Source organism: Diadema setosum, chromosome 9, assembly GCF_964275005.1.
Source record: "Diadema setosum chromosome 9, eeDiaSeto1, whole genome shotgun sequence".
Classification (NCBI taxonomy): domain Eukaryota; kingdom Metazoa; phylum Echinodermata; class Echinoidea; order Diadematoida; family Diadematidae; genus Diadema; species Diadema setosum.
The window spans coordinates 11,211,500-11,227,809 of record NC_092693.1 but is presented as its reverse complement, the minus strand read 5'-3'; the positions used below and the strand labels follow the sequence as shown (position 1 = coordinate 11,227,809).

At 37.9% G+C, this 16,310-nt stretch overlaps 2 protein-coding genes across 2 annotated transcripts in view; one reads left to right on the top strand and one right to left on the bottom strand.

Annotated features, from left to right (window-relative positions):
- The window catches only part of LOC140232841 (uncharacterized), a 54,709-nt gene extending 42,836 nt beyond the window's left edge, over positions 1 to 11,873 (top strand). The window contains exons 11-14 of the mRNA XM_072312955.1: positions 273 to 385; positions 1,712 to 1,842; positions 7,128 to 7,398; positions 10,922 to 11,873. Coding sequence (XP_072169056.1) covers positions 273 to 385; positions 1,712 to 1,842; positions 7,128 to 7,398; positions 10,922 to 11,201 — 795 coding nt within the window. The 3' untranslated portion in view covers positions 11,202 to 11,873. The remainder of the gene's footprint in view (positions 1 to 272; positions 386 to 1,711; positions 1,843 to 7,127; positions 7,399 to 10,921) is intronic.
- LOC140233041 (uncharacterized) lies at positions 2,995 to 5,805 on the bottom strand. Its single transcript, XM_072313148.1, has 3 exons — positions 5,519 to 5,805; positions 4,740 to 5,020; positions 2,995 to 4,642 (listed from the first exon to the last, which is right to left on the bottom strand). The coding sequence occupies exons 1-3, from the start codon at positions 5,790 to 5,792 to the stop codon at positions 3,356 to 3,358; spliced, it is 1,842 nt and encodes a 613-aa protein (XP_072169249.1). The 5' UTR covers positions 5,793 to 5,805; the 3' UTR covers positions 2,995 to 3,355.
- Positions 11,874 to 16,310: the final 4,437 nt, after the last annotated feature.

Genomic DNA, 16,310 nt, shown 5'->3' with positions numbered 1-16,310 from the left:
ATACAAGATATTGCGCTTTTTTTGGGGGGGGGGGGTGGGTGGGGGATGGGGGTTCGGCTATGATTAGCGAGAGACGCCAAACCTAGAATTCAATTTCTGAGATTTAGTTTTTATCAATTTACTAGAGCTTGAACATTTTTAGTGAAAGATTTTTGGTAGATAAGAGAAAGAGTGTGCAATGGAAAAAAAGACAATAACAACTTTAGTAATTACTTCGTAATTCGTCCTGTATCATGTCTGTTGTCTATGTATTTTGTCTTCTTTTTCTATAGTGGGAAGCCAGTAAATCTGTGGTGAAAGCACTCATTGCAATGGCGGTAAACGCCTATTGTTCACAGTACCCCACGAAGTGCTGTCTGCAAATGGGAAATCTTCTCTTAAACAGGTATCTTACTTTCTGTATAAGAAGAGTTTGATTGCAAGACGAGTTAAGAACCCTTTTAAAACATTAAAAGTAAATCTATCATTAAATAAAACAAAATAAAGCCTTTCCATTTATTCCTCAGTTTTTGTATACCAAGGAATATTATTGACGTTCTGACTAAAAAAAAAAAACCAAACCAAACAAACACATATTTTCTTATATTTTGTATGCTTTTAGCAGCTTCAATCGCAAACATTTCAAACAAACAAGAATGGAGTTAATTCCTTTTGCCATCAAACTCTTCATTATGTTCAATGATTTATTACACACTTCACTGTACGCTGTGGTGTTTTTATCAACTGCGATCAACTGTCTTTATTTTTTTTTTTTCGTTTTTGCTTCTTTGATTCTCTGTTAGCACATTTTTTGCGTCTTGCTGCAAAGTAATGAAAACTATTGTCCAGGTTATAGTGATGTGCTGTGATTGTTTACGTGGACACTATCAAAGAGGACACACTTTAGACTTTAACATTACATGTTATGTAGGCGGATATGTAAATAGAAAAATATATACAATATTTACCTATCAATTCTTCCTCTCTCTCTCTCTCTCTCTCTCTCTGTATTGTGTACGCACAAAGACAAAATACTCAGAAGTGTGTATATGTAGAAATTGATACAGGATTGGTAGGTAGATATAGATAGATAAAAATGTAGATATAAATATGAATATAGATATTGATATAGGTAAAGATGTGCATATAAATATAGATATAGATACAGATATAGATATATTGTGGGGGCGCTGTGGCATAGTGGATAAGACTCCCGACTCCCTATCGGAGGACCCGAGTTCGAATCCCATCCAGTGCTTACGTCCTTGGACAAGATGTTTTTACCCACTATGTTCCTCTCGACCCAGATGTACAAATGGGTACCTGGCAACGCTAGGGTAATAATAATAGCAGGGCCCTCTGGTAGAGCAGTGGCAACACTGAAGAATCTACCCTGGGTAAATAAGATCTTATTATTATTATATTGGTATGTATAGATGTGCGTATAGATATAGATATAGATATAGATAAAGATATAGATATAGATATAGATATAGATATAGATATAGATATAGATAATGATATAGATAATGATATAGATGTAGCTGTCGCTATAGGTATAGATATAGATATTAATATATGTATAGATGTAGATATAGATATAGATATAGATATAGATATATTCTTTTTATATTGATTCATTGTCGTTGCCGATAATTTCACGTGTAAAACAGTCTTTCAATTAATCATGTGTTAATGAGATATCAAATGCCTCTTTTCACCCATTCATCAGGACCAAAGTACCGGCCTATATCAACGGAAGCCACGTGCGCGCAGCCGAAGGGTTCCCCGTCCGTATCAACGACAACGAGTTCAAAGTCGATATGCTGGTCCACCCCCCGCGAAACTCACCACTGTGCACAGGTATTCATACATAGGTGGAAGAGCTTAATATATATGTGGATTGAGTGAAAGTAGCAATATTAGTAGACCACATCAGTGAAAATTTGAAGAAAATCGGACGATCGATTCAATTAAAAGATATGAATTTTTAAAGTTTTTTTTCTGGATAGGGAGGCTACTACGGATCGTGACGTCATTTCGGACAGCAATATAAAGAAAATATAAAGAAAATTCAGCATATTTTCACTTTTCTAGTGTAATGAAAGAGCACTGGTCTGACGTTTTTCAGAATGCAGGAGGAATGATATTATCCTTCACGTGTCAGTAAAAGACTATGGAATGTGTACTTTTCAAGAAAATGAAGTTTTGCCGATTTCCCCTTTGTGTTGATGTCCATTATGATGTCATGAAGTGTAATAGTCTTCTTTGCCCAGCAATGGCAGCACCAAAACTTTTAGAATTCATGCAGTTTGAACGGTTTGTCTGATTTTTCTCAAACTTTCACTGATGTGTTCTACTGATATTGCTGCTTTCACTCGATCCACATCTGTATTTTGGCTTTGGTTTCCTTTTAAGGGTGGGTGTAATTAAGCACTAGGTATCACAAAATGGTCTTAAAACTACTAAAGTGAAAAATAAACATATTAAAACCATATATGTGTAGATAGGTTATGAAATGAGGAATATGATTGTGCATAGTATTTGACACTTCGCATCACTAATAAGCATAATTTATGCAAATCATACTTTTAGATTAAATCAACTTGTAGGGATAACTAATACAGATATTCACTTCAAATTTAGCACACACCATCTTCAGACAAGGAGACAGGAGTTGATCGTTTTAGTTTTTTAAATTTCTTTTTGTATCTCTCTATTTCTTATGTTTTTCTTTAAGTTTACCTAATCAGTATGCATAACACTTAATTAAGAAAAAGTAAAACAAAATTTAAAAATCTAAAACGATGAATTCCTTCTCCAACATTCCAGCAGTCAATATGCAAAATTTCAGCACAATCAGATACTCCATTCACAAGTTATTTTGATTTTCATTATGACAATTTATGGTAAAAGTTGTTTCTGAGAAAAACAAAGAAAAACATAAGCCAATATCATCACACACACAAATATTCTGTCATGTACAACAAATCATGACAACGATAAGCCAAAGTGTTCATTTGGGTTGATTAATTTATTACAGATATAGTGTGAAGTTTGACAAGTTCACATCACATAAAACAAAACACACTCAGTGTATTTTTTAAAATGTTAATTAATAAATAAATTCATTAAGATAAGCTCAAATATACAAAAAAAAAAAAATGGATTCCCACGTCGGACGGAAGACTCGGTTACTGGATTGCACAGAATACATTACATATATATACACAACATAAATCATAAGTGAAATGATCAAAATATACAGAAATAAGCAGTAAATAAATATAAATCATGAATTGATATCAAAAGTTAATCAGATAAATCAATTAATGCATAAATATAAATCAAATATACACAGTAATAATGAAATGACCTAAAATGCACCCGCCCCATATGTTTCCCCCTCCCGCTCCAGATGTTCTTCTTCTACCCTAGCCCTATGCTTCCTAAGTGCTTCCCTTTTCTTTTTAGCTACCACCCCTGCTTCATATTCTGCCCTCTGAACCCTCTTCCTATCTTTAGCTAGAGCAGATGAGATCACGTGAGTACTTACCTTCAGGTTCAGCTTGTCAAACACTCTGTAGCGACTTTCTCGAGCACCGCAGTTGAATGCGAGAGAAGCAAGGTTCACTGCAATCTGCACTGCTCGTGGCCCCCTCCACTGGTGTTTAGGACAGCGCTGCCAAATGAGAGCATTGAAGCTCTCATTTTGGTTTTGCGTATGACCAGGAAGGCACTTCAAGAGAAGGTCTTCGGCACTGAGTCGCTTGAATGTCGGTAACAGGAGGTTTAGGAACACACCATCGAGGTGGTGGGCCTTATCCTCCATACTACCATTTCTTTTGTACTCACACCATGACTGATCTCCATCAGGGCAGTACTGGTGACGGGCGCTGTCATCATCCTGTTTGACAGAATGATACAGTACAGCCATTACTGCCTTCTGCATTTTTTCTACCCCCTTTTCCCTCCCTTCTACACTATGTATTGCCCCTGGGTCCCTGTTATCATATATTGCATTCCTATAATACTTACTAAGTCTACCTACAGTCCCATTCTCACCCCCCGTTAGCCTGCTTGCTTTCCTCCCAACTGCCACCCCATCCTCTAATTTCTTACCACTGTGTTCCTTCCTAATATTATCTAACGCCTTATACATCCTCTTCCCTATGTGCCCGATACATTCTAATTTCATTACCTTGTGTCCCTCCCCATATGTGTCCTTGACCATGTTATATGCCTTACTGTCCCCATCCCCTATCATGTACCTGTACCTAAGTTTATGTTTGGAAATTGACCTACCCCATAATATCCCTGCTGCTTCACACTCCATGCTATTACTTGATCCCTTGTGATTTAATGTACAACTATCCTTGTGTCCCTCCCACCATTCTTTGTATTCTACGCTATCCCTATCTACACCCTCCCGCCTTGAACATTCCTTACAATATTTACACTTTACCACACTATCTAAGACCTTCCCCGTATCTATGCTAATCACCACCCCCACCCCTACATTAGATGTGTATCCCCTCTTGTGCCACGTCCCATCAAAAGAAACACTGACATCAATAACCGAGTCTTCCGTCAAGGTGGGATCCTCCTCCATTATGGCCTCCCGCAGTTCCTGCACGGCCTCGCTCTGCTGCTCCTCACATGCCTGCAAATTTACAAAGAAAGGAAATATAGATTCTTATTAGCTGTAATAAAAAGCAGTAATATACATGTAACTAAGAGGTATAAAGAGCCATACACACCATTGTGGTTCCATCTTTCAAGCGAGTCATGTGCTCATCAAAAGCCCTTGCAGAGATTGGGGCTGACGTTCCAAGGATTGTGGTGAGCGTCGTCAGCCCCTCCCTCCCAAGTCCCACTTCTGCTGCCCCTAGCACGGACCTCCTGTTGATGTCTGACACCTTGCCATCACAGGTGGGAGATGAGTGAAAAGTTGTTGTCTTCTCACATCTCCCACATGATACTGTGATGACAAGGGCCAGACCAGCACGCTGCGACTCATCATGGGTCAGGACTATGTCACCTAAATTAAAATATACAAAAAAAAGAAGAAAATGATTACATGTCATCCTCAATTTATATTAACTTGTCATATTCTTCACATTTATATTTTCAAAATGGCCAGTCCTATATCAGGAATATAGATTGATCATGCAAGAATGTAGATTGAACCACAAAGCCTTATTTGGGCTCCGACTTTTGACTACCATTAAAATTTTTGAAATAATTCATTCGTACAATAGCCTACCCCCTCTTCACCATTAAAACTATACTGTAGTGGACAAAGTGGACAAGCAGTATTTTACTTATCAATTTCTTCTTCCTATAGATCGAAAAACACATCCATGCACACCACACACATTCAGTTTCTCGTCAATGTTCTTTTATTTTTCGAAGTCTTACACTACATGTACAAACTACTGATCAAGCTACTCATGGTACTTTATATCTTCAATCTTTAAAATCATATTTCAATATCAAGCTTAACAAACAAGAATGCCACTCATAATTTTCTACTCACCAGGTTCTCCGTCGGGGCAGGTGTGCATTGCCGCAAATGCAGAACACAGCTGCTCAGACTCAAGCAAGGTGTAACCGTCCAATGACTGACACCGATCCCTATGAGTGGGACTAGTGTCAGGCAAGTGGACTTTTCTAGCTGATGGAGGAGTCTGAGCAAGCTGGGCTGGTTCCTCCTCCCTCTTCTCTGCATCCTTCTTCTTCACATAGGAAGGGATCCCAGAAAACCCCCTCCTCTTCTTCTGACCCTTTTTCCTCAGCACGGAACGCGGCATTTTACGAAAATGATTGACAAAATTTGACCGTATAGCTAGTATTGAGAAAATGCTGGTGAGAGTGAAAGTGAATGTCTAATGTAGACCTAGAGGTGGCGCTATGCCATTTTTGGCCCTTGCAGGCTGTAGACTAGTCTTCACTCTTCAGACTGCTGAAAGAATTACAAAATTTGAATAAAAAATAAGGAAATTAGAGCAGTTTTTGTTTCAAGGAAAACAAAAGGATCTCAAGGTCGCGAACGAGGAAATGCATGTGGCTAATTAACCAATTAATTAACAACTTTCTAATTAAGATTTTGACTTAAAATTTTGGTATTCTATAGATTAAAACATGTAGATTCCAGAAATGTAAAAAACTCAATTTTGATTTTTTGGTCTATATATTCATGAAATTATGGGGCTGATCCCCCCTTAAGACCTGGTAGCACGGGAATATGATGGAGTGGGAAGGTTGGTCTGGATCGGATATATTCGAGAATCTCCGTCACGAATTGTGTACAGCTTTATAACTGATCTCTGTGTATTAAAAAAGTACTAGAATCTCGAGTGGAGTCGACCGTTACCTATGATCGTATACTCAATGATGAGCATATCTGCTGACCGTTGCTATTCGTCGATTTCCGAAGTAACCCTGTGATCAGTGAATGAATCAGACCAGTCATGAATACCCACGCTACAGTTGTTTGTTTGTTTATTTTTTTACGAAGCGGCCCTTGTCCCCCTGGGAATATCACCAAAGAAAGAAAAAATAAGGTGTTCAAGTTGCACTTTTCTGCTAGGATCAAGACTCAGCAGGAGCTGTTGTCCGTGTTTGTCATTACCTTTAACTTTTGTTATTTTCGTCATCATCGTCGTCAAAATTATAAATTGCTACCAACATTGCTTTTGTTCTTTGTCGATGTCATTGTTATGATCATTTTGGTCATCTTTGCTTTTCTAGTGGAATACCATTAGTGCAATAAGAGTCTTAATTCTACACATCTATTTCCGTGTTAGGCCCTGAAGAAACTAATGAGTCATTTTTTTTTTTAAGTTTTCGTCCCTTATCAAAACAGGGGAACAGTTTTTTTTTAATTATGTGCGGGCAAAAAATAACAACAACGTAGTTAAGCAAGTGAAGGCAACGTTTCTTTTTTTGTTTTTTTTTTGTTTTTTTTTTTGAAGGCAACGTTTCTGCTACGCCTCACCAAAGAAATCTGGCCCCTGAAATTGTGTAAAACTTAACATGGTGTATTAACCTGGCATCAGAATTTCCATCTGTTGCGGAAAATTGTATCGGGCCTCTCTCGTGAGATAAGTAATTTATGTGTATTTTTTAAATTGTTCCTTTTTCAGACAAGGGCTACCTCACGCAGGGTCTCTTGCTGACGTCACTAGGCTACCAGTTCGCCAGCATCAAAGCTTCGCTGCGCGTCACAACAAACTTCACGTTGTTTGCTCTCGAGGGGCGCGAGATCGAAGAGAACGTGCCCACGACCGAGGCGGGTGACGGGGAGGGTGACCGCTCGGACGAGGCCGAAAGGACGCTAACTATAGTGCTTTCAACCGTGGCGGGTGTGACGTCAATATTGGCAATAACCATAATCGTCATGGCAATCCATAAATGGTAGGTCTATTTTTTTTCTCTCCATTTTTCATTGGCAAATGTATTGTTCCATATTTTCAGGGATTGTATCAGACTATGTAGTTAATCCTTTGGGCTGTTTGTGTGTTCGGACATGCATTTTTTTTTTTTTTTAGGGTCGGGGGTTGGAGGGGTGTCGGTAATTTCTTTTCAGATTATTTCGGTGTTTGGGCATTGTGGCTTCAAAGGAACGACAGATCTAGACAACACAATCAATTGAGGGCGTTTGTCATCGTCTTTGTGAGTAGAGAGAAGAAAAAAGAGGTTGGGTACGAAGAAGTTGCCATGCATATAAGTAGTTGACACTAAAAGTTTTTTTTAGAGTACGGGGCGACGTTACCAACGCTAAAACGAACTTCGAGTTCGACAATTTATCCTCTCTCGGTATCTGCTCAAACCTGAGGCACTTTGACCGGGGGGGGGGGGGGGCGGCAAACCGTGTACGGTAGGTCAGTTGGGAGCCATATTATCACTTTACTATGGCTTCAACTACGTTCACAGTACACACACATATATATATATATATATATATATATATATATATATATATATATATATGGAGATTCACCGGGATAATCTACTTGATCAATCTGTTGCATGCATTATTGTGTGGTTGTCATGGTATATCGTTTCAAAACTTAGGAAGCTATCGGTGAGGTTACACCCATCTCCCAGTGACGGAAACGAGAAAGTCGGAATAGGTAAAAAACAGAAGAAGACAAATTCGAAGAAAAAAAAGACAACAAAAATGCACTTAGCTTAGTTGTTTACAATGTGTTGTTCATGTATTATGCTAGTAATAATTTAGTGCATGAAACTTACACGATTATAGAACCCTTTGCCCTTGTCACCTTTTACTCATCAATATAAGACACTAATCTCACCGAATATTGCCGTTTTCATTACCTGATTAATGCCACATTGCACACGCTTTTAAAAGCTTATATATTCATATATTATACATGTATGCACATAAATCACGTTTCATTGCAGCTATACATGCAATTCATATTTGGTTCGTCGAAATAAATCTTTTCGTTTGTACTTTAAAATCTTCTCATTGCTACATTGCCCAATTTCACTTCGTGACACTTAGTGATAATCGTTTTACCTATTTGGCCAGAAATTATATAATTGGCACGTGATGAAGGTAACCATCTTGCAGGTTATACTTGCAATGAATCATGCCGTATTCTTCTTTTTCCTTTCCTAGTTTGCATTATAAAATCACAGACTTAATAGACGGAGCATATAATTGTATTCATTTCTTCATCGTCTGTTGATTGATTTAAAAGCCATTTATTTTCACAGTTTACAATCATTCCTTGCTCCATTTGCCAAATTCACTTAAAAGAAACACACGTTATGGTTTTGTTTAACTTATTTTGACCAGAAGTTCTTAATTAACATGTGAAAAAGAAAATGGCAAGACATAATTGTCATGGGCCATGGCAAATTCTTGCGATATTTTTCTTTCTTTCGGAACTCGGAAAATGTATAAAACCTGCATTTGAATCTAGGAATGATTTGTTATATCATCTATCAAACGTTGGTTTATCCCATTGTTATTATCAAAGCATTTGGAAGAAATATTTCATGCATATTGAAACTGGTACTTTGTAATTACGAGTGCTTTGATTTCGTTTTCATGTGACTTAATGTCAATTAACTTTACATTTCAAACAACCGTTGATCTCCTCGTAACGCTGCCGCATGCTTTAATATGCAATTTACATATTCTGTGGACAAACAAGATTTTCTGCCTTTACAGTATCCCCTTGTCACGTGTTGGAAAGCCCGTCAAATATTTTAACCAAAAAGAGTTGCGTGTGATACCCATAATAATCATCAGCATCATGTCGTCACATTTTGTGACGCTCACTCGCAGACGGGATGTGTACACACTCCTGACATTTTGTAGGAGTTCGAAAACTCTTTGAATTTGTGCGTGTGATTATAACCAGTGTAGTTAGTATAATGTTGTACTGCACTGACGCCACGCGAGTATTTCATTGTGTGTGGTTGTTGTGTGTATTTGTGTGTGTGTGTGTGTGTGTATTTGTGTGATTTGAAAACACACGCCGAACCTATTATACTCTGCTTTGCATTTTCTGTGCACGTGTGTCCCTCGTATACCCCCGCTTCTTGCTTAACCCCTTCTGTACCAGGGACTTTGGACAGTGTGTACAATGCTATGGGGTTTTCTGTGCTAATCGGCTCTCAAAGCACACAGAGGGTTAATACCTAATCCGGATTGCTAAAACAACAACAAGCAAAAAAGTTAAATCTATGCTACGCCTTCTCCTCACCCTACTAGTACTTCTAGCTACAGCACCAATAACCAGAAGTTTGAAAGTAGAGAAAGTCTTTCTCTCCTGTTCACGCAAACAGGACCGAGTAATAGTTTCTTGATATCATCTCACTGCTTGCTGTACTCATCACCACAGTATTTTCAGACACTATAGCCCGCTTTACGTCACTCTTGAGTCCTCGTGCACGACTGCAAAAATAACGATTAACTTCGTAGTCCCTTTAATAACGTCAGTTGTCTTGGTATACTTTTCCAAACTCTAACGAATAATGATGAAAAGCCCGATTAACCATAATGAATTTTCCTTAATCAAACTGCCATTTATCTTAATGTAACATCGAGTCTGACGCATCACTTCGCTAACGAAGACCAAAACTAAAAGCCTCTCTTAACAATTTCGAACTCAATGTTGATGTATAATCATGATACTCGTGAGGTTGACGAAAATGTTAGTATCCGGGCGCTAATGTAATCATTATCTGTAACTGATGCGTCTAGTGCCTAAAATATTAGAAAGGAATTGGAACATATCGAATTATCTTCCAAATTTACCGAAAGAATAAAATGTGTCTTTTCTCTCTTTCTCCTGACCTGCAAGTCCTACCCCATATTCTTTTGAATATTCTCCTCCTTCCCTCTCCATTTCCAGCTCGCAAGACCGGCCTGGGTCTTCACGGTCGTCCCGCTCCTTCAGGCGGAGACCCAGGAGCGCGTTTAAGAGACCAATCGTGACAAGTGATGACATATAGCCAGAGTGTGTGCTCTGTAGGAAACCTGGTCGTCATTGGTGACGAAAATGGGAAGCAGTGAAATGCAGCAGTCGCTTTATCTTTTTCGTTTATCGGCGATAACTTTTACCTCCTTCCAAATTTTCAGTTTATCCCCATCTCGCGGCATTCCCAGCTCTCTATCAGTTGTCCATCCATATGCATTATGCATGAAAGAAAACTATCCTTGACCAAAAAAGAAAAAACCCATAACACCATCACCACCCCTAACAACAGTCCGCGTTCCCTTTCTTACCCGCCCTTTTCCTTTCTGATGTAACCTAAGGCGTTAACCTGGCTTAGCGCTGTACATCCCCGTATCATTGACCTTGACTTAACTTATCAACTGAACAACGTGCACCTTTTCATTTTCTGCTCTTACCATTTTCATTTTCTTGGTGATGTGCGGCTGCTATATTGTGTGCAGCATGAAGAAAAAGGACTTTGTGAGACCGGGAGTGCACGGCTCAACGAAGAGCGGCTCGATCATGAGCGTGTTGGATCACGCGGAGTGCGACGATGCCAATCCAGCCAGCGACGAGATCTATCACAACCGAGCGGCGAGGATGGAGTCGGCGACGAACAGGGTCTCCAGGACGTCGAACATCTTCAAGATGTCGAGAAGGTCGTGGCTGATCACGACCAGGAAACAGCTACGGCGGAAGCTTCAGGTGCAGACGTCGGAAGGCAAATTGTTCGCCCATTGACGACGGCTCGCTCGCTCGCTCTTTCACTCACCCTGGAGCAATGTGGCGCCGTCAGTGTTTGTGCGTTCTTCAGTTTCGTGTGTATCCAGCCGTGAAGGGACAATTCCAAGACCGGACTTGCAATGTATTAGCTTCATTCCATGTCACGAATCCTGGCGATGTATGACTCAACTGTGAAACAAAGTTTCAGTTCGAATTAATCATAATGATATTCTTCAGAGGGAGTATTCAAACATAAAAATAGAAATGAAACGAGCAGTGCTCTAAGACTTGATATCGTATCATGTAACGCACCAATATTTCATTCTATGTATTTGAATGCAAAGCAGATGAAAGTATTACTGAAGCCAGTTATTCATTTTATCGTTTTTCTCTTTAATGTAAGGAAGAATGCACATGTGATACCTAGTGGTCCTATTGGTTGTTGCTACTGTAGCTCTCTGGATTGGACTGAATTACAAATTCAGATGAGTCTGCCGAAGACGGTAAATGGCCGTGGCCAAAGAATGCAATAATCATTTCAGTGATTCAAACCCATGCTGATCTGTCGATAGCGCCAGGGAGAAATTTGATGAGTATGGTGCTCATTATTTTGTTTAAATAAAAGTCCACTCAGAAGAAATATATCGCACATGTAGTTGTCTTGCTCAAAAATGAGTTACACTAGATGGAATCGCCATTTTATTTCGGATGTTCACAAAGTTCTGAAGTCATGGTAATCTGGTGACGTCTTCGTTCCCCCCCTTTTTTTTTACTGCTTTTATACTGTCTATTTTACACTGCAGTAGAGCCATGGACAGGCATTATCTGTTCAGTTCATGCCTTCTGAACACAAAAGCACGACACACTAGTCGTAATTTTTTAATCTTTGCACAATTTCATTAAAAAAACAACATATACAGGGACAACAGGTGTGTATCTTATTTCATAAACGGACGTAAAACAAGAAGGATGATTAATATAACATAATAATGTGGTACCTATACACCTGTGTACAATTTCAACAACAACAACAACAACAAAACATACCAATGTATCTTACTGCATAAAAGGACGTGAAACAAACAGGATGTGAAAATGGAGTACAAGTGAACTGTGTTAAGTTTGCCAAGTTTCCATCAAGCTTAACAAGGATGCAGGATAGCGGGAGAAAGAGATGGTTTACAGATATCTTTATATCCTCTGTAAAATCATCCTAGATGAGAGAACCGGACTGAAGGGCTTCGTCTTACAGAATGTCATACTCAGAACAAAGAAAGCGCCACCTGTTGTTTGATTAATATCATCTTCTTCTTTTTTTTACGTCATTTAATCAGCGCACATCGCGATTTGTTCAGTACCAAGCTCAGTCAAAGAGGAAAATCATAATGAAAGGTAGAGCTACTGCTTTCAAAATTCAGATTGCAGAAGTCGTACCAGACAGCTTTTGGTTGATACTTTCATGTAAAATTTGTTACATTTCTCCACTGTGGTCTTTAAAGGCATTGTTTACCGTTTGCAAATGAAACAAAAACCCAATTTTAGTTCTTCAAAATAGTTCTAGAATGCGAGTCAGGGATGGAAACAACCAATATAAAAGATTGAATCAGTATAATCAATGTTAGATATTGTTAAATATACAAAACTGTGAACAATAGTGGTAAAAATGTTTGTAGACTAAATCGTCTACAGTACATGCAGTATGGTTTATTGAGGAAAATAGTGATATGTCCTTATATGTTAAACTTTATTACGAAATCTTTATATGGTAGGACGTTTTCTGATACAGCTGACCGACGCATATACATCAAACGTGCTATCTCGATTTTTTTTAAAAATCACTCCTCTCAATGGTAAACAGTACCTTTAAAGTATGCAAATGTGTAGTGAATATAATATAAAGTTATTTTAGTTTTTTTTTTATATAGATAATCTAAGACATTCCATTCATGAGCATCTACAGGGGTATGCACTCCACTCACAGGCTTCTGTCTAAATGACTTAGATACGGGGAAGATGTGAATTATGGAGGCGATGTTTCTCACACTTTAGAGAGTACACGGGAAATGAATAATGACAACTTGCATTTAAATACAAAGGATTCAGGATTGTTGTTAATTCTAAGGTAGAAATCACTAAACTAATAGTTTCATGCTTCCCAATGCACTACACCCACTGTGGTTAGCAGATATTGATATCATCAAACAGTGTTAAATATCAGTTGTCTTTGTATGAGCGTAAGTTTTGTTTGAGCATTTCTGTCTGGTAACAATCCAGGCACTGCACATAATATCGCAGTTTGGGATTGTAAGTGGTTGAGATACACATATTATGAATATACCCCAATTTAGTTTCTTGCCCGAATACGAAGTGTTCTGTTTCGTATCCAAACGGAGCGTTACTTTGCTCCATGTGGCCGGAATTCATGCGCTTGTTGGGAAGGGCAAAGGCACAATAACTTACTAATCTTGTTTTAGCGTGTTGCAGTCTTGTGAATGATAATTATGAGTTATTCTCCCTAAGCATTGTGTTTGACACATACTCTAAATTGTTCTAGTGATCGATGGTGGGCTATAAGATACACCATACAAACCAAAATTCCTTCAGTTTTTGTCAGCTTCTTAGCGTAAGTTTTGTTCTCCCCGTCCACTTCCGGGTTTCTTCAGCTGACAAGCAAAAAAAAAAAAAAAAAAGAAAGATCCTCAGAGAAAAAAAAAAAACACATAACCTTACCGCCGCCATACTTCAAAATCCCTATCTATTTCTATTTTAGTGCCACTTACGTACTTCCGGGTTAAAAAAAAAGTGTGGGGGCCCAAAGTGATGACACCTTATATGTATTCCTTTGTATGGTACACAAAAAGTGTGGGGGCCCGAGCCCCCACGGCCCCTACGGCTGTGCCGGCCATGATAACAGTATAAGACACACCATACAAACCAAAATTCCTTCAGTTTCTGTCTTACCAGGACTTCCTGGAGATAATACTTCTTATGTTAAATTTGCAGCGTACGATCAAGTGGCACAATCTAAAGAAGAGAAAATGTTTGAAATGAAAGGACTACAAGAGGTATACTCTCCAGTGCAGTTTATGTTACTGAGAAAATTTCCACCTAGCTGTACAGGCACACATTGGTTGAAGAAATACCGCAAAAGTAATGTGACATGATGATTCTTTATTCGCATTTTTGCTATGGTCTAGAATACTCCTTTTATCAACGTCAAAAGACTATCACGGAAGTATATAAAAAGGAGAATCGTGTTGGTTATTTCTTTTCTGCTATTTCAAATGAGAACAGCTGCCTCAGTATCTTTGTTGTGTATGACTTTTTATTTTTTCAGGTCGAAGAAAATACATCCATATGCGCTCTCTTGCCAAGTTACATAATGTTATCTCTCCTTGCCGTCTGAGAATATCATCACGATAAAACAGTGTGCTACGCAACTTGCAGCTCTCTTGCCCTTTTATGTACCTTTTCACAAAACTATGCAAAAAAAAGTAAGTGTGTTATCATTGTTTATCTGCAGCAACAGACATGAAATACCAGTAAGTAGACGAATAGTAATATATATATTTTTAAAGTTGATGTATTTTTTTATGTTATCATGTTATACAACAAAGTTGTAGAGAGATATAATATATTACATTTCTATCTTTCTATATTCATTCTTTCAAAGTTCAAACACTATCAAGGATGTAAAAATCAAAGAATTACATTAGTTTTATGTTTTCTGCTATTTCTAATGAAATCAGCTGCCTCAGTATCTTTGTTGTGTCGGACTATTTCTTCTTTACAGGTCGAAGAAAATGCGTCCATTCTTGCCAATTTACATAAAATAACATCTTTCTTTGCCTTCTAAGAAAATACACATGGTGTGCAAGGTACCTTGCAACTGTCTAACCTTTTCATTTAGCTATTTCACAAATCTATGCAAAAAAGAGAAAGCCAGTGTGTTGTCAATGTATAATCTTCCAAAGTTTGTAGACAAGTAATATATAGGCCTATATGGCATGTAATTTTCCAGTTTTTTTTATGTTGTAGAAATAGGTAAAATAATATATATTGACAATATCAACTTCTTTAGACTTTTTTTTTTAGTCACAGGGGTATTAATGTAATACACAGATTAAAGAAGTGCAATCCGTAGTATGAGATTATTATACATGGTATGAATTACATTATTTTCACTGTGTGATTACGTTTCTTGTATTTATGGATCACTGTTGATATGCAGTGTCGACGCTGAATTTGAAATCTATGCACTACTGGTCTTTGTGTGATCACGTGATTGTAAGCTAAGAATAGTCTGGTACCATGTTACTGTACTTGCCACACGTAGCCTATTCTCCACTCCTATTGGTTTATATTTATTTTTGCAACAAGCTGTCCGCATTACTTCAAACTCCAGCGAGATACAACGTGCGTCAGACTGATGAAGCTAGCCTGTATCGTTTGATGTTCTGTATATTCATATTAGAGCTTGGTCCCCAGAATTAATTAAAGCACACATGATCATGCGTAAAAAATGTCGACGAAGATAACGGAAGAGCGTGATGGATGATATGTGGTATTGTTATAGTGATCTAATGACAATGATGCTGTCACTACTACTACTACTACTACTACTACTACTACTACTACTACTACTACTACTACGACTACTTCTGCTTTTGATAACAATGATAATTAAGCCAGATGATTTTCATGATATTGACAATACAAATTATAATGATTATGATAACGCATGTATAAATTATTGTAAATGTTATTGTATACCATCTTTAGCGTCATGTTTTCATCATCATGGTCAATTTTCATGTGTTTCTAATCTCATTTCTTTTTACCATGCTTTAGAAATCTGAATAATTATTTTGTTTGTATCAATTCTGGGGATGGGGGTGGGGTATATCACGGAACTCTCTTTTAGCCGGTCCGACATCAATGCCAGCAATTATATCAGTTTAGACTTAATTGTCGCTTTGCTACGTTATACAAATTTGAAAAGTAAATCGTGGAAATAAAGAAATCTATCTATCTATCCAATCTATTATACCGCACATGGTACAAGGTTCCTCATGATATTCTCTAAAGACATAATGCTAAGTCATTACTTTGTTCGTAAGCTAATTT

Coding starts and splice junctions, on each gene's coding strand:
- LOC140233041 (XM_072313148.1), bottom strand. CDS start 5,792: ATGCCGCGTTCCGTGCTGAGGAAAAAGGGTCAGAAGAAGAGGAGGGGG. Junction 5,021..5,518: donor CTGCCCCGACGGAGAACCTG/GTGAGTAGAAAA, acceptor ATTTTAATTTAG/GTGACATAGTCCTGACCCAT. Junction 4,643..4,739: donor TGAAAGATGGAACCACAATG/GTGTGTATGGCT, acceptor GTAAATTTGCAG/GCATGTGAGGAGCAGCAGAG.